The sequence below is a fragment of the Haliotis rufescens genome, unplaced genomic scaffold, assembly GCF_023055435.1.
Source record: "Haliotis rufescens isolate VD_foot unplaced genomic scaffold, xgHalRufe1.0.p SCAF_17, whole genome shotgun sequence".
NCBI classification, from domain to species: domain Eukaryota; kingdom Metazoa; phylum Mollusca; class Gastropoda; order Lepetellida; family Haliotidae; genus Haliotis; species Haliotis rufescens.
In genome coordinates, this window is record NW_025963857.1 from 8,067,524 (window position 1) to 8,094,117 (window position 26,594).

Here is a 26,594-nt window from a genome sequence, read left to right on the forward strand (position 1 = left end):
CATGCAATTGGGATCGATGACATGCATCAACTAAGTCAGTGAGCCTGACCACCCGATCCCGTTAGTCGCCTTTTACGACAAGCATACTCACCTTTTACGAAAATCACGTGACCCACTTGGTCAGGATGTAAACAAACACCGCCCACCACTACTGACCATGAAACAAAATCACTTCGTGCAAAAAGAAAGGTATATTAGATAATGTCTACATACCAAAAATAGATTTACAAACAAGTAGATGGCCATATTAACAATGAAGAATATACATTATAACAAAGTTTGAAAGTGCAACATTTCTGGAAAAATCTACAGCATTTAGGTTTCACTAACACTGGTATATGTACTGTGTTAGCAATGAATGTTTCACTAACACTGGTATATGTACTGTGTTAGCAATGAATGTTTCACTAACACTGGTATATGTACTGTGTTAGCAATGAATGTTTCACTAACACTGGTATATGTACTGTGTTAGCAATGAATGTTTCACTAACACTGGTATATGTACTGTGTTAGCAATGAATGTTTCACTAACACTGGTATATGTACTGTGTTAGCAATGAATGTTTCACTAACATTGGTATATGTACTGTGTTAGCAATGAATGTTTCACTAACATTGGTATATGTACTGTGTTAGCAATGAATGTTTCACTAACATTGGTATATATACACACATTCAGAGCTGGACACTGGTCAAGCAGCTATTTCAAACACAGGTAATGTTCTGAATTGCTTATAATACAAAGTTAATTCAACCATAGGCTAACATTTAGTCTAGGAAATCTTATATTACACGATATCCTTCTTGACAAGGTAGACACAATTTTATGAATATATCCTTCTTGACTCTGAAAATGAAAAAAAAAAGATTCCCTATGCTGATTTCATATGTGGAATAGAGCTAGCTAGAGCTGGCTAGACTTGACTTTTGTATACGTTTCTAGATTTATTTATTTTTCATAAAATAAATCTATTCCACAGTCATCGTGCAGGACTAATTCACCCAATGCAGTTTCAGTTTTAACAAATGACTAGCAATAGGGTCAAAGTAAACAGTCTTGTATAGTTTGGGAGCCATATCTTATAATCCTATGTAAATTTCGTGGCGAGGAGAGGTGAGGTGAGGTGATACAATTGGTGAGGTGAAATGGGGTTTTACATCGCGTCCAAGATTATTGCACTTATACAGCGATGTGCATGCATGTGTGTGCGTGTCTGCTTGTACTAGTCCGGACTGACGCCAATTTCATAGTGCCAGGTCATTGAGATACCATGCCGCAGTTTAACATGGACACCCCACTCAGACACAGTATACTGACTCTGAGCCCACCAGGCCTTGCTTTAACCCCTTAATGCCAAGGGCCAGGCAGGGTAACAACAAGTACCATTGTTTAACGTCTCTTTGTATGACACAGGCGGGGATCGAACCCCAGTCCTTCCGCTCTCTGGGCGGACAATCTAAAACTAGACCACAGAGGCAGTTGTACACTTCAAGAAAATTGGACATAGCATAGTTGGGTGGATATGTCTAAAACTATAAAAAGCATAGTGGGGTAGGAATTTTATTAAAAAGTGCAGTGCTCATGACATGCATGTTGCGTGTGGTCCTTGCTAGTGTACAGAAACACAGGACAAGTATATGGCAACATGAAGATCAGAGGGTCTGCTGTCAATAGTGTCATTCAGAAAACAATGACAAGTCAAATAACAAAGCTAAAAACACCTAAGTAAATGAGCACTAGATGTAGTGCTTCAAGTTTTATTTGTTTGTTTTTTGTTTAATGCCACACTCAGCAATATTCCAGCTATATGACAGCGGTCTGTAATTAATCGAGTTTGAACCAAACAATCCAGTGATATACATCATGAGCATCGATCCACGAAATTGGGATCCAATGACATGCATCAACCAAGTCAGCCAGTCACCAGATCCCGATAGTGGTCTCTTACAACAAGCATAGACACCTTTCCCGAAAACATGGGTTGCTGAAGACCTACTCTAACCTGGGTCTTCACGCATCTGTAGTGCTTCAAACTACATCTGTGTGAAGTCAGGTCATTGTTTGTTTACAAAAGTTGATCATGCAGGTACGACAGTCACCAACCATGTATGACGGCGTCTTTGTTTTCAGCCACTATATCAAGTAATTTATGAATTATAAACAAAACACTGCTAACCCAGGTAGTGAAAATGTCCAGTACAGGAGTTGGTGAATACATAACACTGCTCATTACAATCAAAACACTTGTGACACCACCTAGAGCCCCCATGATCTTAGTTGACCGGACCTAGCTCATTTAAATATACCTTATTGGAAGATCACATTTCAAGTACAGACTGTGGGGAAAGCAAACAATTTCTTCCGTCTTCCGGCTATCATCTATCATGGAATACTGTATCTACAGTCTTAGTGTAGCCATTTGTTAAAAAGTGTTTAGAAATTTCATTACAAACTTTAGGCTAGGGTCGCACTTGTATAAATTTGGTTAGACATTAATTTCATGATTTACAGTACCGTGTTCGACGTAATAGGCACCTCTTCCCATTGATCAATGTACACAAGACTTGTTTATTCATGTATAATATGCACTTGTGTGTTATATGCACCCTTAATTATGGGCAATTAAATTCTGGAAAATATATCTATCGTGTATATGATACGCACATATTCTTCTTTTGTATCATTTCAGGCTGTCAGCATAAACCATGAAATTTACAATCTTTCAACTCTCACCAAAATTATATTCTAATAAGAGCCCCCTTTTTCTAATTTTGAAAGCGCCCTGGGCCCTTATTACGTCGAATACGGTATGTCATATTCTTGGAAACATAACCTCCTGAGGGGAGCTTGAAGATCTATTACATGTATGATCAGTTTCCAGACACGCATATTCGCCATCCAGCACCGTATATACAAGTATTGCACATAGCCAATCTTATGCAATATGAACCACATTACTGAGCTGCCATTTTCCCGAGGCAAGGGAGTTAACTGACTGTAAAAGTCCAGTTTCCATCCTTGCCGAACTTGGCTGGAATTTCTGGTCTCGATCCTAGCGCCACCAGAGGCTACTACAAGTTATGTCCCTTCTATGTCCCTCCTATTGATCAATCAGATTCCACCTCTCATATCACTTTCATTAACTTAAAACAAAATGTTGACAATGAAGACAATCTGATCAATAATAAAGACCTGTTATGTAATAAAACAGGTCTTACTTCTCAAACTGCATCAAATCACAAGAGCACCTTGATTAAAAACAGGAAAAGATTTGGAAAATATCTGTTGTCAGTACACATGCTTTGCAAATCCTGCAATCGACCGAAATCTGTCGATTTCGTTACATGATTTTGTTTGGACTATATGTAGACTCGTTAGTCCAACCACAACGTAACACCATAATTTAAGCCTAGTTTAGCAAGGGTGGAAACAGGACTTTTATAGTCAATAAACTCCGTTGCCTCGGGAAGACACTGAGCTGCAGACACTGATTCACATCTAATCATGCACAAAGTGACTTCGACTGAGACATTTGAGAACAGAGTTGGACACTTTCCCAGCGGTGGCGAGAGCGAAGTATTTATACGGAGGCGGGATGTGAATCCTGGTGTGGAGGCCTCCCCCGTTTCCAACTCCAACCTCCAACAGTGCCGTAGCGTGATGTTGAAAGCTTGACAGCTCCCAAACGCATCCCCCAGCTCCTGCTGAAACGTGGGACAGACACGGGAAGTGGCCTTCGATGCTGGACGCCCGGCACCATCGGATGTCTGACAGATCAACCTGAACAGGGAACTCCCACTGGCTCTTCTCTTTGTTGTACCCCCGCATCCATCCATCCCCGTCGATGATGTAGATAGTTCCTTCCCTCACCATCACTCGCACAGGAGAAGGCACATAGGTAACAGCTGCGAATTTTTCAATTACATTCGTGCTGGTATCGAAGGTGTGACCTTCTTTGATAATCAGCAAGTTCTTGGCGACGTTTACAGCAATGTCTGCTTTGACAACATATATCTTCGATCCCGAGACCGATATAAGCGACAGGGGAGTGCTGTAGTGGTCATGTGACACCTCGGCCACTGGTTCCCACGTTAGCTGATCGGTGAGACGGTAGTAGCGTTGCTGAGTCTGATAGTGGTCCCGTGTGTCGGACAACAGTCGATTGGATGCCAGGACATAAAGAGAGTTGTTAACGGCCAATGGAATGACACTGCGGACATCCCCCTCCAGACCTTCCAGGACTGGTCGGCAGTCAAGAGTCTGCCAGACCCGAGTCACTAGATCCAGTCGGTAGCCCCGTCCACGGATCGGGCTCAGGAAATATATCTTATCATGTGTACAACAAGTCCGCCAGTTGCTCTTCTCATCAAGGATTCCTGATGGAAACAGATTGAAAAATATATGGACTTATTAACATATATATCTATTTTATTTATCATGTGAACAGCTTCTACAGATTAGGAACTAGTTTGTCACTGACATCAGTGAAATCCTTCAGTTACCATGGTTACTATGTAATTACGACCGAAAAGCAAAGAAAAAATGACTCTTCAAATTTGGAATTTACAGAGATTACGTCCTTTAACAGTTAATAAATCAAAGATTATTACTCAGTACCTGTGTTTTGTTGATCCAGAAATATGTTCACTTCACTTAATTGGTAGTGTCCAAGGTTTTATTGTATCCATTAAACTTGTTATACTTTCATTGTGGATTCTAGGATTCTTTGTACATTATCTGTATTAACTGTGAGAATTTATTACCTGTGAGAAACGGATTCAATTTTCCTTGATTACCATAGACGTTTGGGCCTGGTGAAATGCTAGTATTATTTCTCCAGCATCATAACCATATTCATGACATGCATTCATTACAAGATCAACTACCCAACAAACCTGGACAGACAGACAGTGTTTTCAGTAAAAGGCCATAGGCCCATAATCAATGATAATACAGACAATGTTTGATTGCACAAACTATGCATGACAGTGAAGTAATCGATTAGTTTTCTCTTAGCCGTTGGACTAATATTTATATATAAACATGTGTTATGTACAACATCAAAGTTTTCAGATGAAATAATTTAGTCAAAGATATAACAGTTTGAAATTTGATATGAATAACGCTCACATACAAGCAATATATGGAAATCATCTTCATTAAAAGATCAAAACCTACCTGGAAAGGTGACTGTTCCAAGATTGAGCCAGATCTTTTGTTCCGATTTATAAAAACTGACATCAAGACAAGTTGAACTCAGAATCTTCTTCTGGTCGAAGTCCACCTCAAGAATGCTCTGCACCACTTCCCGAGTTGGTGCCATGACGACCACGCAATCTGAGAAGCTACTTGACATCGGATTGGTTGATTCTGCAGGTCTACTGGGCAGCTGCAGCTCGCTGGGGACAACAGTTGTTGGAGTCAGTGGAGGACCGGATGACCGACTGCTGCCATCTTCCGGAACTAGCAGACTAGTGGAACCTGAGAATGGACTGCAGTCTTGGTTAAGACTTTGAGCACCATTGTGCAAGGAGTATTCCCCAGTGTCGTCAGGAGTCTTCACTGGGTCGTCCTGCATCTCTTGATCGGTCATGACACCCTTGACGATTTCACTGAAGTCCCTGGTTACCGTCTCCGACTCGTCCTTGTGAGCTTCCAGCCAGGCGTCCATGTCCTTGAGTCCCTGTTCATCCAGACCAACACACATGCTGTGGAAGAGCTCCTTGGCCGTGGAGAGACGTCGGCTGACATCTTTGTAAGCTGCCCACGAGAAGAGGAGTTTCAGGATCTGACTCGAATCACAATATCTCTGAATACTTCGTTGAAATAAGATGCATAGATGGTGGGGGGATACCTGCAAAACCTCTTCTTGGTAAATGAAGTAGTCGTGAAATCGTGATTCGAGAATGGAAAAAGCGTAATTTTCAACTTCTTCAATGTCGTACATGTCTGCCAGGACGAAGTAGTTGACGCTGGTTTGTAGCTGGATGTCGTTCATGAGGAACTGCACACACAGTTCCTTGAGGGAGTCGATCATGAGGAAGGATACAAGCTGGGTCACGGGGGCAATGTTGCTGCGGTCAAGATGCAACTGACCGGAATACAGGGAACTGATGACTGTGTCCAGGTGGGTCATTTCGTCTACTGCATCACTCAAGTCCACCGTTGTCATCCCCTTGTCGGATTCCAGGAAATTCCCGGAGAACATTCCACTGAAGTAGGGGCTGCATGCTGCCAGGACACTGCGGTGGACGGGAATATGCCGGCTGCTGACCGTTAGCTGGACGTCGCAGAACCGGCCCTCTTGTCGGTCCTGGTTCATCTTGGTCAGCAGGGACTCAAAATGGCTCCTCGGCAGGTGTGACTCCACCATTGTGGGAGATACACTCACGTCTGAAATAGATAGTTTGAGTTTAGTATCATGTCACATTTGCTGGGAATAAACACAAAGATCAGGGTTGGTCCTTGTGTGAAAGGCTTGCACTACTACATGTCACCTGTACTCATGACTTTGGTAAGAGCATCCGTAACCATGAGAACAGCATTCCTATCATCTGCCTGCTCCTTTTGGAAGAGTGGAGAAACAAAGAAATCATTTTACCATTTGCATTATTTGAAAAATAAATCTTTTGTGAGTACACCTTTGGCAAGTTTAGAATTCATGTGAATATTGCAACCTCATCAAATTGTTTTAACCTCTTAATCTGACAGCTTTAAGATAATTAGACCATCTTACTACTACATGATAGCTCAGGTAAAGAGTGGGCCTTAAGGTAAGCTACTGGTTACAATGTTGGCTCGTCACGTTGGAGACCACATGCATTGGTACATTGTATGTTTCAAGTGGTACAATGTATGTTCACATGGTACAACGTATGTTTCACATGGGTACACTGTATGTTTCAAGTGGTACAATGTATGATACATGGTATAATGTATGTTTCGCATGGTACAATGTATGTTTCACATGGGTACACTGTATGTTTCAAGTGGTACAATGTATGTTCACATGGTACAATATATGTTCACATGGTAAAATGTATGTTTCACATAGTACACTGTATGTTTCAAGTGGTACAAAGTATGTTCACATGGGTACACTGTATGTTTCACATAGTACACTGTATGTTTCAAGTGGTACAATGTATGTTCACATGGTACAATGTATGTTTCACATAGTACACTGTATGTTTCAAGTGGTACAATGTATGTTCACATGGTACAATGTATGTTTCACATAGTACACTGTATGTTTCAAGTGGTACAAAGTATGTTCACATGGGTACAATGTATGTTTCACATAGTACACTGTATGTTTCAAGTGGTACAATGTATGTTCACATGGTACAATGTATGTTTCACATAGTACACTGTATGTTTCAAGTGGTACAAAGTATGTTCACATGGGTACACTGTATGTTTCACATGGTACAATGTATGTTTCACATAGTACACTGTATGTTTCAAGTGGTACAACGTATGTTCACATGGGTACACTGTATGTTTCACATAGTACACTGTATGTTTCAAGTGGTACAATGTATGTTTCAGATGGTACAATGTATGTTCACATGGTAAAATGTATGTTTCACATAGTACACTGTATGTTTCAAGTGGTACAAGGTATGTTCACATGGTACAATGTATGTTTCACATAGTACACTGTATGTTTCAAGTGGTACAAAGTATGTTCACATGGTACAATGTATGTTTCACATAGTACACTGTATGTTTCAAGTGGTACAAAGTACGTTCACATGGGTACACTGTATGTTTCACATAGTACACTATGTTTCAAGTGGTACAATGTATGTTTCAGATGGTACAATGTATGTTTCACATGGTACAATGTTTCACATGGTACAATGTATGTTTCACATGGGTCCAATGTATATTTCACATGGGTACAATGTATGTCATAGATCTATCACTCGAGATGAACCATTTGCCTCGTACAGGATTATTCTGTGAAGTTTGGAAATTACGTGCAGCATATCTTGATAAGAATAAAGACACTCTGTGGTAACACTTGACTGATTGTTAGTTTTGTCATTAATTGGTACACTTTGGAAACACATCTTCTTAATGTACATGGGGGGCACAGTTGGCCCAGTCGTCTAAGGTGCTGCCATTCGCTGTGCAGAGTTGCGTCCCTTGGCGCGCCAGAAACCTATGATTGTGGGTTTGAATCCTGGTTCACCCTGATTATGTTTCAAGGTTTGTCAGCACCATACCCGTGCTTGTGGGTTTCACCGAAGTGGTAAACGTCTGAGACCTGCATCACTTCGGGCTTTCCTCCCACATTAAGCTGACACGCTGTGATATAACTGGAATAATGTTAAAAGCGGCGTTAAACCCAACTCACTCACTCACTCACTTAACGTACATACTTCTCTACATGTTTCTATGGTTCACGTTTCTTTTGGCACATTTTATACATAATCAGCCAAATTACACAGCATGACCTCTTCAGCTGCCTTGGACAACACATGTCACCTATTGGTCCCCAGAATCCTCACTCGGGTGATCAACGCACCTGACATAAAGAAGTAAAACGACAGTCTACGACTTTACCAACTGGTCCAAGCTCGAGCCAAATATCCCAACTGCAGGGATGAATGCTCATGAAGGCAATCACTGGATTGTCTGGTCCAGACTCGATTATTTACAGACCACCGTCATATAGCTGGAATATTGCTGAGTACGGCATTCAACAACAAACAAACAAAACATAATACTAGTCAATAACTAAGACTCGAATATACTGAAAATAAGACCAAAATACTTTCTGGACTTTTGTCACAGACTGAAACGATATTAAACAAATAAACACGAGAAAAGACGCACAATGTGAACCTACTTTCAAACGACTTCACAAGCTTGTCCTCAAGAGCCATTCTATCGGTTGAATCTGACATGTCTAATTGCTGACATGGGCCTTCGTATTGTTGACAGGAAGGAAATACAAAAGTGCAGTTGACGTGAGACTAGATCAGTGGCAGATAAAACAGATGCTGGAGGACAAGAAGCCTGCACTAGCTCACACAGGCCACCTGTCACCCCTGTCAAACACCAATCAATACCAAGTCTGTCATCAGTGTACCTTGGTTACCTGCTGGCAAATTACAGGTTATAATAGATGATGATGCCCAAATTTCAGTGTTTCCTCATAATGAGCTGTGTTTGTCATGCACTGTGGACCAAAAGTCACGGTTGTCGTTGGCGACGCTAGATTGTTTGGATGGTTGGTTTGTTGTTTAACGCCGCACTCAGGAATAGTCCAGCTATATGACGGCGGTCTGTAAATAATCGAGTCTGGAGCAGACAATCCAGCGATTAATATCATGAGCATCGATCCACGCAATTGAGATCAATGACATGCATCAATCAAGTCGGCGAGCCTGACCACCCGATCCCGTTAACTGTCTCTTACGACAAGCATAGTCGCCTTTTACGGCAAGCATGGGTTGCTGAAGACCTATTCTACCCCGGATCTTCACGGGTCTAGTGAAATATCTTTAGGTCAAGTAAGCAATGATTAGCTAAGGAGTGGTCTATTCAAATAGTTACTAAAGGACAAGAAGACATTTAAAAGTTCTGCGTTGTGGTGAGATGTTGTTAAATTGATTGAAGGATACAAAAGTGGGTTTATAGACCATATTTTCTGGACTGATCCGTGTTTGAATACGTTTCTTATTGAGACAAAACTTAATATTTGCAGTATTTTGTTGAACTACACGAATAATGAAATCACAAAAAATGACAAAATCATTCATGATACTTGTTTTCCAATAACCTCATAAATAGGCATTGGGTTGTCATGGAGACATATGACTGTATCCATTGCAAGACAACACTGCTGCTTCTAACAGATGTTTAAGTGCATGCAGAATCAGGACTGCAGATAATTACAGATAACATTTCTAAAATTACTGTGTCGATAAACATGTTTCCAAAGTTTAGATTGTTACTTAGCTAGATATTGCCACTAAACTTTGCCTTGCAAATATTTTCCCTAGCAATAATATCTCATTGACAGTACAACAGATAAGCAGTGTATTTGCATATAATACCACCCCCCTCCCCCTCCAAAAAAAACTAAAAAAATATTCAAAACCCAGTTACTTTCAATTAACTTGCATGCAGAAACGCATCTTAAAATGTTCACTAATTTGGGGGAAACCCAATAGAGTGATGAATGGATGAGTGACAAAATATTGGTTAACCAATGAAAAATGTAATAACCCAATTAAAATAGAAACCCTAGAGTAAAAACTCAATTGCTCAAAAAGTTATCGGGAGCTCTGCAGTCTGAAATCAGTCTGAGTATGGAGATAGTAACCTCGGCAAAATTTCAAGATACAAGACAATATTTACGCTGTGCAAACCGTGTAAAAAGCAACAACAAAATTGTAAAAAACCCACAATGTTTACATTGGGAAGAAAACAGTATTTCTACATCAGTTCTGTGACCATTAGGGTTACAACAAGGATCAAGTCATAACAAGACCAATTTTAATCTAAAATACAAATTGAAAGATCAGGTTATGGCCAGCATAACAAGGTCAGAATAACCTCAAAATGTGAACCAGTTTCTGACAGCTTGTGACTCAGATATTCTCCAGGGAAGGATATGATTGATCTATTTACAAGTGTCGCAGCCCTAGTGCAAGAATTAGCCTACTTGTCATGCTCATTATGTATTTAAATACTCAAGATTGTGGGAAAAGTGCCCTGCATGTAATGCTGTCTCATGTAGTTTAGGGTAGGCTGTCATACAGTCGAAGTCAGAGTGAATAAATATTACCGTACTTGCCATCATAAGGTACCTGGACACTTAGAAAATACATGAGTTAGATTTGTTTTCAGAGATCTAGCAGGTAGTTAATATACTTTGTTCAAATATCGTTGAAACTAAAACTGTTTCAATGTGTAATATACACAAGAAAATATGGACTGTCACTTAAATTTCTGTTTTATACATGGGTACTTAAAAAGAGTCCATGAGTATGGTTTTACGCATCTTCCCGAGGCAAGTGAGTTAACTGACTATAAAAGTCCAGTTTCCATCCTTGCCTAACTAGGCTGGTATTATGGAGTTACATTTTGGCTGGACTAACGGGTCTATGCATAGTCCAATCAAAATCACGCACCGAAATCGAAATCCGGTTCGTAAACTGTCGTGCAGATTTCGGTCGATTGCAGGATTTGCAAAGCATGTGCACCGACAACTCGATGTCAGCAGATATTTTCCAAATCTTTTCATGTTTTTAATCAAGGTGCTCACGTGATTTGATACATTTCGCGATGTAAGACCAGTTTTATCACAATATAGATCTTGATTATCGATCAGATCGCCCTGACTGGGCGCCCCCATTTTGTGTGAAGCAAACGCAAGTGATACGAGGGGTGGCGTCTTATTGGTCCATAGGAGAGGCTTAGAGGGGACATAACTGGTAATAGCCACTGGTGTTGCTACGATCGAGCCCAGTAATTCCAGCCAAGTTCGGCAAGGGTGGAAACTGGACTTTTAAAGTCAGTTAACTCTCTTGCTTCGGGAAGATGGGTTTTACGCCGCTATTCAAGCAATATTCCAGCAATATCACAGCGAGGGACTCCAAAAATGGGCTTCACACATTATTCCCATGTGGGGAATCGAACCTGTGTCTTCAGCGTGACGAGCGAACGCTTTAACCACTAGGATTACCCCACCACCTGTTTAAAAAGATTTCTTATGATTGGTCTAGAACTTAGAAGTTGATCAAAGAGGTACTTACTGGAGCAGGGTGTTTAATATGGCTTTTAGGGTATAAGAAAAGTAGAATACTTATGGATGTTTTCAGATATGAGATATGAGAGTCACACAGAAAAGCTCCACTGTGATCGTTAGATACATATTGAGAAAAAACAAAACAAAACAAAACTACCTGTATCATTATTAAACTTCATGTAATATGAATCATAGTCTCTTCTTAAGCGACGCGTGAAAATCCGGGGTAGAATAGGTCTTCAGCAACCCATGCTTGCCGTAAAAGGCGACTATGCTTGTCGTTAGAGGCGACTAACAGGATCGGGTGGTCAGGCTCGCTGACTTGGTTGATGCATGTTGTTGATCCCAATTGCGTGGATCGATGCTCATGATATTAATCACTGGATTGTCTGGTCCAGACTCGATTATTTTACAGACCACCGTCATATAGCTTGAATATTGCTGAGTGCGGCGTTAAACAAACAAACAAACAAACAAACACTTCTTATGCTTAATGAGAAACAGAACCACTGCCCAAAGTGTCGGGTAAAAATCCATTACATCAATTTACCGGGTGCTGAATGTCGGAAATTCCCTTTTGAAAATCATATTTTAAAGTTAACGAAAAATATTTCAGTAAGGTCAGATCACAAATATAACATTTGTAATATGCTGATGCTATTTTTCATATCTTTATCATTTCTAGAAGTGTAAGGGTTGCAATTAACTGTCTAATGAATACATGGATTTGAACAGACAGGGAGTGAGTGAGTTGGGTTCTTCGCCGCATGTAACAGCATTCCAGTTATATGTCAGCTTGATGTGGGAGAAAGGCCCAAAGTGATCCAGGTTTGAGACATTTACCACTTCGGTGAAACCCACGAGCATGGGTATGGTGCTGACAAACTAGAAACACAATCACAGCTAACCAGGATTCTAACCCACAATCAAGGTTCTACACCAAATCAGAACAGTGCGGTTTTCGTAAAGAGCCTTCAGTGCAGATCAAGAGATATCTGCAGGCTGATTGGAGGATATTGTGTAAGGTTTTTATGTCTTTTAAATGTACATCCATCCATATTTAGTACTGTCTTTTTCAACATGATGACTTATGCTGAATGTGACCACAGATATTTTCAAGTAGGTGACATTTAGCTTCCTGTACTCGGAAAAGGAGCTGGCTTAGCTCGTCATTTTTTATGTTTTTAATGCTGCTCTAAGGCCAAACTGTGCACACATGTACAGGTAATAGCTGTTTAATGCTTAGTTCATTTTTTTTTAAATAAAAAAACGTTACTGTAGAATTCTATGGGAAAACATTTGGTTGTGTGTAACCTCAAAGGTCTCTGGCTTGCCCAAGGGATGTAACTCTGCACAGCGTATTGCAGCCCCTTAAACAACTATACAACACTTGCCCCCTGAAGAGCAAAGAGCTTCTGCATAATGGTAACGCCCTGAAATAAGCATTTCTGTCATTATAGTTAAAAGTTGTAGAAGTTGTCTTTGTCCTGATGATGAAGAAACAATCGAGATGATAAGATGTTCACACACAAAAATCTACCAAAGCCACTTTTAGTTGCATGACATCATTTGACCTTGGCCTTTGATTTAGCCTACATCAAAGGCAGGGCATGTCTGCTGTACAATCTCTTTTTGTACAGCATTGTAATAAAAATGGCAATGATTGATCCTGGCACATGTAAGTCAGTTTAGACTACAGCCTAAAAGCTGCAAGCCAGAGGACTGATGCACTTTCTTGTAGTCCTTGATTTACCCTCCATCTGCAATCTGTCAAGTGTTTCCTTACCTAAATCTGATTAGTTTTCTTCTAAATCTATGCACTGGGCTTCTTCAATCAATATCTCATCATTTGGCTTGTGAGTGAGTGAGTGAGTGAGTGAGTTTGGTTTAACGCCGCTTTTAACAGTATTCCAGTTATATCAAGGCGTGTCAGCTTAATGTGGGAGGAAAGCCCGAAGTGATGCAGGTCTTAGATGTTTACCACTTCGGTGAAACCCACGAACACGGGTATGGTGCTGACAAACCTAGAAACATAATCGGGGTGAACCGGGATTCGAACCCACAATCTTAGGTTTCTGGCGTGCCCAAGGGACACAACTCTGCACAGAGAATTGCGGCGCCTTAGACGACTGGGCCACCCGTGCCCCCATTTGGCTTGTGAAGCGCCAGTATTGACATAGTCAAATGACATGTTTGTTTACATATGAAACTGAATAAGCTCTGAAAATGTGATTGATAGTGGTCCATTATTAGCACAGTTGACACATTATTAAAATTCAGAGCATGTTTTTGTCTTCATAACTTGCTGGCCGTCTTAAGCTTCTTGTAATCAGCTCAGCTTTAAAAGGCAACAATATAATTGAAGGGACATAACTCTGTCCAACATGAATCCACAGCAAATGGCAAAAAATGTGTTCTAAGTTTCTGTATTACTCTATTTGACGTAATACGGGCCCTCTCAAAATTAGAAAAAGGGGGCTCTTTTTAGAATATAGTTTTTGTAAGAAAAAAAAACAGTTGAAAGATCGGTAATATTGTGGTTTATGCTGATAGCCTAATATGATACAAAAGAAAAGTCTGTGCATATTTTACACGCCATATATATTTTCCAGAATTTAAATGCCCATAATTAATGGTGCATATAAATCACAAGTGAGTATTATGCACGAATAAATAAGTCTTGTGTACACTGATCAATCGGAAGGGGTGCTAAGTGGGATTGTTCACCAGTCAATATATTAGCAAATATCACCGTGGGCGCTTATTAGAGCAGGGCGCTTATTAAGTCGAATACGGTAGTTCTCAACAATGGTCGACTTAACAACTTGATTGTGTTTGAGTGAGTGAGTGAGTTGGGTTTAACGCTGCTTTTAACATGTGTTTAACAGTATTCCAGTTATATCGCGGCGTGTCAGCTTAATGTGGGAGGAAAGCCCGAAGTGATGCAGGCTTCAGACGTTTACCACTTCGGTGACACCCCTGAGCACGGCTATGATGCTGACAAACCTAGAAACATAATCGGGGCGAACTGGGATTCGAACCAACAATCATAGGTTTCTGGCATGTCCAAGGGACGCAACTCTGCACAGTGAATTGTGTTGCCTTAGATGACTGGGCCACCCGCACCTCCACAGCAATGTAAACATGGTAATTAAATATGTATGCAGGAAATGAATTTTTTTAAAACCCTGTTAGAATTATCAAATCTTCATATCCAGTAAACATTTTTCATCATCATTTGTTATGGAACAATATGTCAAAACAAAAATGTTAAAAAATAAGTAAATATTTTACAATTGTGTTTTGTTTGTTTGTTGTAAATGCCTCACTCAGCAATATTCCAGCAATTAAATGATGGTCTGTAAATAGTTGAATCTTGACCAGATAATTCAGTGATTGACATCATGAGCATCCGTCTACGCAACTGGGATATGTTTCATATGATGATCAATTGATTCATCCCAAAATTAAAATAATGAAACTTTGGACATGATTACAAAGTGATATGATGTCGTCATATTATCATTAAAATATTAACCTGTGAACACTTTCGCAATGGGTAAGCTGTACTTTGTCGTATCAAGTTCTGTCAATCAACCAAAGAATGAATACTAAGTTTTCTGTGCTCTGATTTTGCTGATCATCGGCATCATCATCTACTTGTATCTACATATCTGATGCAGAACTGTACAAAACTGATTAGTTTTCTTCTAAATCTATGCACTGGGCTTCTTCAACCAATATCTCATCATTTGGCTTGTGAGTGAGTGAGTGAGTTTGGTTTAATGCCGCTTTTAACAGTATTCCAGTTATATCATGGCGTGTCAGCTTAATGTGGGAGGAAAGCCCGAAGTGATGCAGGTCTTAGACGTTTACCACTTCAGTGAAACCCACGAACACGGGTATGGTGCTGACAAACCTAGAAACATAATCGGGGTGAACCGGGATTCGAACCCACAATCATAGGTTTCTGGCATGCCCAAGGGACACAACTCTGCACAGAGAATTGCGGTGCCTTAGACGACTGGGCTACCCGTGCCCCCATTTGGCTTGTGAAGCGCCAGTATTGACATAGTCAGTCAGGGTGGCCTCTCTGGGATGTGGATTTTCAATTCCTACTGCAGGACCCGGTTTTTCGCGTGCGTGGGCAAAGTCACTGAAGCGCGTGTAAAAGGACTTTGAATGTCCTGTGTATTGGTGTCACTTCATCGTTAGCGCTTGGTTGATTCCCGGCCTTCATTACCACCAGGAGGCTCGTTTAGGTGTCTGCGGCCTGTGCGGTCAGCGGGTGAATGTGGATACATGGAAAGACGTGTGTGTACTTGAATGTGTGTGATTTAAAATTAACTTGTTGCACTATCAGGATTGTTTGAAAATTATTACGTGAACTTCACGAGTTTAGTGGTTTATCTATTCATCATAGCACACAATGAATGGTCTACGATTCAATACGACATTCAGTAGATGTTGAGAGTTCACACAAGTGTGTGAGTATTTCCTATATCAATTACCAGTATTTTCTTGAGTATAGTGCGCAACCCCCTCTAGCGGATTCAGTATTTTAGGGGGGAAAATCGAATGTCAAGTGCAGAAATAAATTACACTGTAGATCTACCCCTTCAGCGAATTCCGGTAAACGAACGGGTGATGAGAAACTTGGTCAGTACAAATTCAAAATTTGAGATAAAAAATCACCAGACAAATTTATTTACCGTTTAAATTGTATTTTTTGTTCTGCCAGGCATTGTTTTACATCCAGGGATTAAGATTACCTTGTGTATTTTCTCGTAAACTAAGCCGGACACAGCTATCAGCTGTACACACGTTTTCTTAGAATCTACCGGTGATACGGTCAAGACACACCCAATGATATATAACTTTACAGTATTTTAATGCAAGGATCGGCAAAAATTGTATCTGAAACTATTTTTTATCAGTAATAATATATCCCAATATCTTGTTAATTTAGTTGCAGCTTTTACTAAACATATTTTGAATAATAATAACCCTAAGCGAAGCAGCTGATCGCTATTGCCGGGTAATAATTTTTCACATGGAACCAGTCTGACCAGTCACCGTCAAGGCTCTCGCGCACGTGATCGCGAGAACTACGTGTTGACATAGAATCGTCAAACTATAACAAATATGACTTTTAACGAGTCAAAGTATGGCATTTATGATATATGTATCCATTCTCTGTCAATTAAAGTTCGTTTCAAGGCGTCAATAGCGGTAATCTGACCGTGGTCGCTGTTAATAAAAGGTGAGTTGCGCGATCTTCCGCTCCCTTCGCCGAAATTAATTAAAACAATATTTAAAGGAATTTTGAATAGAATTAATGAAATAAGTTACATACATAAGTCCAGATATAAAAAAACAACACTTTTTATAGCCAGACAGTGTAATTACATTATTAATTTGCGTACTTTAGTATGGAATTGTTGACATGGTATTTCCGGTGTTACGTGCCCACGGCAATATCTTTCCATGGGGGGGAAAAAATCATCAAAAGTCATTATTTCGTGTATATTGCGCACCCTCTTCTACACAGCTATGTTTTTTGGACAAATATTGCGCACTATACTCAAGAAAATACGGTAGCAGCTGATTAGTTATTTCATCCACGTCATGGAACAGTTAAGGCATATCGTTTTGATCGTTTATTTGAGGATGTTAGAAATAAAAGTCAACGGAAGAAATCCGTACGCCTGGTGTCTTGTTTCTTTTCTTTATGAAATATTTAGTCCCACCAAATATATATGTTCATTCTGAAATCGTGTTCAGATGGCATCAACAGCTCCATTTATTAGTCAACACGAACAATAATAATTATGGGATACATCAGCATCACAAAGAGCACCACGTGTTTCAGGCGGGTGTTTGTTGCAAGTTCAATTGCGCGTGTTATGGCAACAATATGTTGAATAAGCTATAATTTACACTATAGCAATTGCAAGAATAATAACATTAAGTATAAATATAAATGGGGAAGAAAACATGATCTTATTCAATGACAAGACAGATGGTTTACGTACTTGTCCGTTGTCGACAGGTCGGAATTCGCTTTATGCAAATATTTTTACCCGGGCATACATTCCATTGGCTAACTTGGACAGTATGTTTTTCTACACACAATGTTGCCTGTGATATTCAGTGCGCGCGCGTTTACATGTATGTTTCATCGTTTCTACCGTTATTTATTATAAACGAAATTAGGTTGTTTTAACGTTCGTGATCGAAAATCGGACAACTACACGATCGATAACGATTCAAACTCGTAATAAAAAAGGAAATAATCATATTGTTATGTTACAATGTTAGCGGAATACGTTTTCAAAAACTACTGATACGGACTGTATGTCTGACTTAAAATACTTTATAAGGCATAGTTGGGAATGCAAGTCGGCAATTTGAAACTAAAGTACTCATGGAAATGGAAAAAAACTGTTTTGCTGGATTTAATAATCGACACAAAGCATTACGTAGATGTAAATACGAAATAACAAAACAACTAGAAAAGTACTAGTCTTGATTTGCTAGTTTTATCTCAGTGCTCAATACAAAATGTACTTTACAGGAGGTAATTGTAGGCACTTTCAACATTCAAAAATAAAACTACTGACAAATCACTAACCACTGACAAATCACATGCACGTGGGTTTCAAGCACCTGTTTTTACCTGTCGTCAAGGTGTCATAGGTCATGGACATTCACCTTGATCTTCAAACACCTGGTTATGCTCAGTTTCATTTATTTAAAATCTGAGATCGAAAAAACCAGGGTTTTTTTTCATTTCCGTGAGTACTTTAGTGCCGCAAATGCTTAGAAAGCTGCTTTCAATTCATAGTGGCTTGTGTCGACTTCCTGTTAGTAATTTGATTGGTCGGTCAAACTTCGCGGAAGGTCGTTCTGACGTGACCTGTGAAGTACACAGCGGTTGCGAGATTTTGTATATGAGTTTAATAAGACTGAGGTAATCGAGGCATGTGATTAATCCTGTTTTGTTTATTGAAAGCAGTAGTTGTTTATTGTTAAGCAAGTTTATCTCTGCAGCCGTTGAAATATGCAGCTACTCGCCGACTCGTCTCGCATCAAAACACGTGTCTGTGTACTCGCGGGCAGATGACCACGGAGTACGTTGATCACCGTGTCGGATTAACGAGACTAATTAATAAGTGATTTCAGTGGTTCGTTGCAAATTCGGTGTGTCGATGTCGGGAGTGCGAGGCTGTCGGATTAACGGGTCTAAATAGCGATGAAGTATATTGTAGATGTATATTGCTGCACGATCGATTGTCAAACCATTAAAACTATTCCATGGTTCACACTACCATACAGCCAATTCAAGGAATTCGAGACACGCACGTCTGTTAAAAGTTGATATAAGTACCTTAATGCATGTCCAAGATACTAACCCTTACTTGTTGACAAAGAAACTCGTAAGGTGTGTCATTGTCAAGTACAGCCTGACGCGTTATTGTTGTGACTGTTAATTTGACGCATTCATAATTACTGGATGAACGTTTAGGAGTATTTCAGACCTTTATTGATATCTCCCTGTATTTGTACATGTTTATGTACATAAAACATTAAATCAACTGAAACATGTATTATGTATTATATTAAAATAGCATAATATTTTTAGATCATAATTTGTTTTGAAATATTTTAGCCCGTTATCAATTCCATATGTTATTGGGCAATTATTGGTATATTATTAATGTTAAATGTGTTCATATACAATCATATAGCAAATATTTCGATATTGACATCAATACATTAATTTTCGCTTCGCTTCTATTCTCTTGCATTTTCACAATTCTTCGCCAGTGGCTGGAAGTATGAACGATCGAGCGAATTCCGATTCAAATAATCTTTGTATTCTCGCAAAACGCCGCGCCTGTGATGTCCATACTTAGTACTTTGGCTAATTCGTGGTGTCATCAACTATCATACCACGGGAAAGAAATCGAAGAGGCGACGATATATTTTAACGTGGAGGGGTAAGTTCATTTTGGGAGAAGTCACGTGCTGTATTGCGTCATCCCAGTTGACTGCGGGGTGATCACTGGCTCCCATAAATTTGATGCTGCTTCCCATTTGATTACGCGTATTTGGTACAGGGATTACCGGTACCTAATACAATTAATGTCCAAAAAACAATGAACACCTGTTATTTTTATTTGTTTAAAACACACGACGTAGGTTTTCCGTATCTGGACCAAATTATGATCCGACTTCCATCTTCATCAATTTAACACATCAATCTGTGCTGTGACTAGTTTTAAACATCAAGCGTGTCGCGTGTGTAAGAGTTAAAACTAATCTGAAACAACATTAAAAGTGAGAAGAAGTTAGTGCTGAAATCATACTGGGTATATAAAATTCCAGTTCCCATTTTTTTCTGTACCATTTCATCATGGCATCAGTGAAAAGCAGACGACAAGCATTGCGGAGAAGTTAGCGTTGATCAAGAGAGAAAGAGATTCACAGGCTAAAGACAGAAGACATCAGAAGACAGAGACATGAAGCAGGAAAAGACGGCGTACGTGAGTGAGTGAGTTTGGTTTTACGCCGCTTTTCGCAATATTCCAGCAATATCACGGCGGGGGACACCAGAAATGGGCTTCACACATTGTACCCACGTCGGGATTCGAATCCGGGTCTTCGGCGTGACGATCGAACGCTTTAACCACTAGGCTACCCGACCGCCCCAAGACGGCGTACGACCAGACACTGGACAATGCACTGTTTGCGTGGTTTACGCTATCCCGACATGACGGGACACCCATCTCTGGCGAAGTAATGAAATTTCAAGCCCAAAAGATTATTTCATTCATGTATATCTTACCATATTTGCATTCAAATGGGCCCAACAGTCAAAGTAGTTAACAATAACGGAACATCAAAACTTCTACAAAAGATCGATCTTACTCGAACAAAAATAAAATCATACATTGTATTTATTCTCACAAACACCGGCAATTCTTCTGTCGAAACCATGCATGCGCATTTACGTACATACGTCATCAAGTGTGCATATAATGTACATGTATTGGACTCCTCTTTAGTTCAACTATCACCTGACCTACATTCCATTGGCCCTGAGACCCGCGTTATCGGGGGGGGGGGGGGGGGGGGGGGGGTGACTGTTTAACTGCTAATCACAGTGGATAATTAAATATACAGAGTTTCCTGTATATGGCAGATGTGTATGCCGATTGAGGAATTTGCATTATTTCTAGAAGTACTGTATGCATATGAAATATATATTAGAAAATCACCGTGGGCATGTGGACTGTAAATATCAAATGCCCCACAGCATATTAACAACATCAAATAACAATCTTATGTTATCCCATACGCATGTAAGCATTATGAAATCGACGCTAAAACAAGGAAATAATTCTGTTGCACCCAAGGTGATGTGTTTAAGAACATTGGTTTTGTATGAAATAAGACACCCCGCAACATGTAATAATAGGTTAATCATATTTTATTCATCTGAGATTTGTAAACAGGCCAAACTGGCTTATGTAAATAACGCTCCCTCCAACACAACATATATTAAATACCGCATTCAGCAATATTCCAGCTATATGACGGCGGTCTGTAATTAATCTAGTCTGGACCAGACAGTCCTGTGATTGACATATTGAGCATCGATCCACGCAATTGGGATTGATGACATGCATCAACCAAGTCAGGGTCGCTGACTTTGTTGATGCATGTCATCGTTTGTTTGTTCGTTGTTTATCGCCGCACCCAGCAATATTCTAGCTATATGACGGCGGTCTGTAAAATAATCGAGTCTGGACCAGACAACCCAGCGATTAATATCATGAGCATCGATCCACGCAATTGGGATCGATGACATGCATCAACCAAGTCAGCGAGCCTGGACACCCGATCCCGTTGGTCGCCTTTTACAAGCATGGTCACCTTTTACGGCAAGCATGGGCTGCTGGCATGTCATCGTATCTCAATTGCTTGAATCCACATGCACATCAATTCCAACAGATTTCTCCTGGGTTTTTTATATCTTTTTTCGCCACGGAAATCGCCGTTTCACTTCGACTTACCCGATTTCATAATGTTTTATGCAGTAACTAAACTGAGCAAAAACTCCGTGAAACTATTTTTACCACAAGTTCGTTAAATTGTCGCCGTCTCGGCGCCTTATAACAGAGGCCCGCAAGCGCTTAGCACCACTGGTAATGCAAATATGATTCGCCAGGCATATGTCTTTTACCCTTTTCAACTGGTGTTCCCTTAAAGAACCACCAGTTGAAAGGGTAATAGACATATGCGCAACACGTTGGTTTTTAATGCTTGCTAATCGTATATTTAAGCTTCATTTATCCAATGAGGACAGTCGGGATTTTATTATCGATTTCAATTGTGTGGCGGCAGATTCATATATAATATAACCCCAGATCCATATTGGTAATGCTTTACGCATGGTAATCAACCGCGTTATCGTGGTTCTAAATATTTGAATCTGCTGTCACAATTATTTTGATTGCTATTAAAATTCCACATGCCCCCAAATCCCAACACATTTTTCCTGCTTTTGATCTTTTTTCACCACCGCGTTACGCATGGAGATTGGCGAAAATAGTCGAAAACAACCGTGTTCATTTGTGTACATGGTGTAAGCATTTGCATAATGCACTGGCGATACGGAACATTGAGGTGAACATCGCCATCACACACACATATATGCTGTCACAATTAAAATCGCTAATACAATACCACATGTCCCCCCATTTCCAACATATTTCTCCTGCTTTTTATCTTTTCTGAAAATGAAAGCCATTTATTCTTGTAATCGCCGTTTTTGACGACTGTTGTCTATTCATATGTATAATAAAACCACACATACATATTTGTCAGGCGATACCCTTGGAAACCATCATGGTTATCATGGTTTAAAATATTGAAATCTGCTGTCACAATTCCAACACATTTCTCCTGCGTTTTAAATATTTTTCGCCACCGCGTTACGCATGGAAGGTGGCGAAAATAGTTAAAAACAACTGCGTTATAGCGTTCCGTAAGCATTTGCGATTCTAATGTTATCAAATTCGTAGATTCAAGGAAATGCCATAAATCCCTGTATAACCATGATAACAACTTCCGATAAGTTTATTATTACATAAACAGAACCACCTGCCCGACATGCTCATTACAGAACATTTCAATACATACACAGCACACAGATCACTTTTACGTTGTCCCATGACCTCATTGTAGACATGATAGAGCTACTGGTTACCGACCAGTTATCGCCAGTTTTTTTTTTAATTTCTGTCACTCCGTGATTTCAGTTCGTGAAAAATGATTTAGTTGATCTCTGTTATAACGTGTATAACTTTCCCGTCGTCTTGACAGCACGTGCCACGTGATCACGCATATACGCTTCAGTTATACAAATGACATTACAAATTTGTCGTCTGCAAACCAATATTCCCCATATTCGATCTCTACATGCTATCATATGTACTATGGATTTCGATATATACACATGCCACGTACAGCTCAAATAGGTTTCAGAATTGTATTTTGAGAAAGAAATGACTGACCGATAGAAAGCAGTGCCAGAACGGAAGTGCGTCATTGTGTTTTGTTTTTTATTTTCGAGTGAATAAGTCGCGATGGCCCACATGTCTTTGATAAAGCTGTATTCGGGCTTGGCGATTATTGTGGGTTTTTTTAAAAAAATATTTCCTCACAAGTGTTTTGTCATTTTCGGATAAATCTTTCTCTCTTCCAATGAAAACGAGCAAAATTAAAATGATATCCCGTGCGACAACGGGGAGTTGGCGATAATTTATAGCCAGTAGCAATACAGTCTAAATAGTTTTGGTAAATAATTTGTTTACGAAATGTTGTGTCACATGATATGCAAATTAGGTGTAATGCCACGTCACCACTGCGCCGGAAATTAGCTTTTTGTCCGTCATCCTTTTGCCGGATCATGGTTGGTCAGATTACAACAATGGGTACCGTTTTTCAGATGGAAATCGCGCGGGTGTTAAAAATATTGAACTTCGTGGACATATCGTGCTTGGTTACCACATGTGACAAAGATTTCTCATGTATATATTCTGGCATTAAACAACGTGTCCGTGCCGATAACTCAAGGTGACAAATGCCGACTGACATGACTAACATCCCACGAACGTCTTTCGCATGCTCGAATTATTCCGTACCGTTTCGCCACATAATAAAGTAGCGGAAGGGAACATTGAGGTGAGTATCGACATCACACACACATATATATGCTTTCACCAGTTCACAATTAAAATCGCTAATAAAATAACACATGTTCCCCCAATTTCCAACATATTTCTCCTGCTTTCGATCTTTTCTGAAAATGTATTTTCTTGGGGAATGTAATTTTCGATTCAATTGTGTGGCGGCAGATTTATATATAATAAAATCCCATTTACATGTTTGTCAGGCGATATCCACGGAAACCAACCGCGTTATCTTGTTTTAATATATTGAAATTTGCTGTCTCAATTCCAACACATTTCTCCTTTTTTTTCGCCACTGCGTTACAGTGTTCCGTAAGCATTTGCGATTCTCATGTTATCAAAATTGTCATACATAATTCATGGATTCAAGAAAATGCCATAATTCCCTGTATAAACAACTAAAAATTCTCGTGCAAAATTCGTGGGTTCGAGGAAATGCTGGCTTTGATTTTTTAATGAGGTGCCATAAATCACTGTATAAACAACTTGGTGACACTGACAAGTTTATTACATGAACAGAACACCTGCCCGACATTCTCATTACATAACATTTCCTGTGTGTTACAGCAAAGATCACGATTGTATTTGTAGGAATTACCATAATTAATTCACATGGTGTAACTTGCGTTGACAATACGATGAGACCTGACATTAGGCACATGTAGTCAGCTGATCCGGTCGAAGAACTCTCAAGTGGTCTGCACATCCGGTTAAGGAGCTCTCAAAATGTGACGAAAAGTCTTTTCTTGGATACCTAAGACAGTCAAAGCTCTTGAGAATTTCCTTATTCTCTCTCCAATGTCTTTTTGGTTGAAGGCAACATTGTATTACGCTTAATAATGACGATGTACTTATAGGTGTATATTTTATTGGCGCTTCTTCTTCTTGGCAGCTGATGGTAAATAAGCCGCACTCGGTTATCTCCCTTGAACGCACGCGAACGGCTTGCCCACCAATTCCAACACATTTCTCCTGCTTTTGATATTTTTTCGCCACCGCGTTACGCATGGAAGTTGGGGAAAAACATCGCGTTACGGTGCGTTATAGTATTCCTTGTGCATTTGTGATTCTAATGATATAAGTTTTATTACAAAATTCATCACATGAAGTTTGCAGTTGCCAATTGAAAATACCCTACTGTTTTGCATCGTTTTTTTAACATTTTCCCTTTCTAAGTCAAGATTACTGTTAATATTTTTTTCAAAAGTACACTAATACAAACATTATGAATGTATGATACTATTTGTGTCTTTCTTCATGCAAATTAATACTCTTTTGATACGAAAAAGGGGGAAAAAATGTAAAAACAGGCCAAACTGAATTTCTACACAGAGTTATGGGAATTGAATTGCCGCACGGGGAAGAGGCCACCCTAACTGATAGTCAAATGACATGTTTGTTTACATACGAAACTGATTAAGCTCTGAAAATGTGATTGATAGTGGTCCATTATTAGCACAGTTGACACATTATTAAAACTGTACAAAACTGTGGCAAAATAATAGACTTCTCTTCTTATACAAAGAGGGTGAAGGCATGGTGCCAACAATCCAACCACAGAATCACCTAACAGCGCAGCCACCCAAACGGCATGTTAAGGCCACAATGTTTGCAGGTTTCACATCCCAGTAACTTTGTTGAGCAATATACCGCCAATCACTCAAGAGAATATCAAGTGTAACAGGCCACCAAGGGCCAATACAGTCACTCCTTCTTTGTAAAAATAATTGTAGACTGGTGCGAAAAGCCTACAGTCGGATCCCGTGCAGCGCGGTCACAGGCGGCTTCACATCCCCACCAGTCAGCACAGCCCACTCCTCCCACCTACACACTACAACCAGGAGTGGGGTCTGTGCACATACAGATAGGGACAAATAACATAACACCCTTTTGGCATGTTTGGCAGAGAAAAACACAATCTGTTGTAACTTGCAAACATAGGTTTTCCTTGTAGGTTCACAAAGTTGTGACCATGGTGACTGCGTAATTTATATTGAGTCTCCATCCAGGCAGTTTGGAAACACCTCCCCGACAATCTTGTTGAAACTTAAAGCTACATGGTGACTTCTGAAGTAGGCCTACAGTCTTCTGTTCAGTGTTAGCTACTACTATTGTCAATGTCAGTGGGGCGGGGGCATGGACTCATCCCACAAAGTTATCCCTATCTCGTCTGCTTGCTCGCGGGATTAAACTCTTTAGTCATGTGGACAAGGCGCCAGAAGGTCCGTGCTTCGAATCCCACCACGGGACTCGGAAATTTTATGGCCGCTACATCAGCATGTAGCAAGGCCACTTTGGTCTATCAAGATGAACCACTTACTTCCCGCTCTTTTTTCCTCAGAATCACTGTCAGAATCACTGAGTATAATCGTCTTTCTCTGTTTCATGCAAGACTGGTTGGACATTGTTTCAAAACAACATGGAACTTACCATCACGCACTACATACTGTAAACGTTTTCTCAAACAAAATACTTCGTCCGCTCTCCATTCTAAGGGAGAGCACTCTCGTGTATTAAGCATACCCCCAGCCGCTAAAATGTATACACGCGCACTTTG

At 39.9% G+C, this 26,594-nt stretch overlaps 1 protein-coding gene across 1 annotated transcript; it reads right to left on the bottom strand.

Moving 5' to 3' along the window:
* Positions 1-3,273: 3,273 nt before the first annotated feature.
* LOC124135188 lies at positions 3,274-26,462 on the bottom strand. Its single transcript, XM_048397499.1, has 3 exons — positions 26,358-26,462; positions 5,183-6,397; positions 3,274-4,380 (listed from the first exon to the last, which is right to left on the bottom strand). The coding sequence occupies exons 1-3, from the start codon at positions 26,440-26,442 to the stop codon at positions 3,503-3,505; spliced, it is 2,178 nt and encodes a 725-aa protein (XP_048253456.1). The 5' UTR covers positions 26,443-26,462; the 3' UTR covers positions 3,274-3,502.
* Between the last annotated feature and the right edge of the window lie 132 nt (positions 26,463-26,594).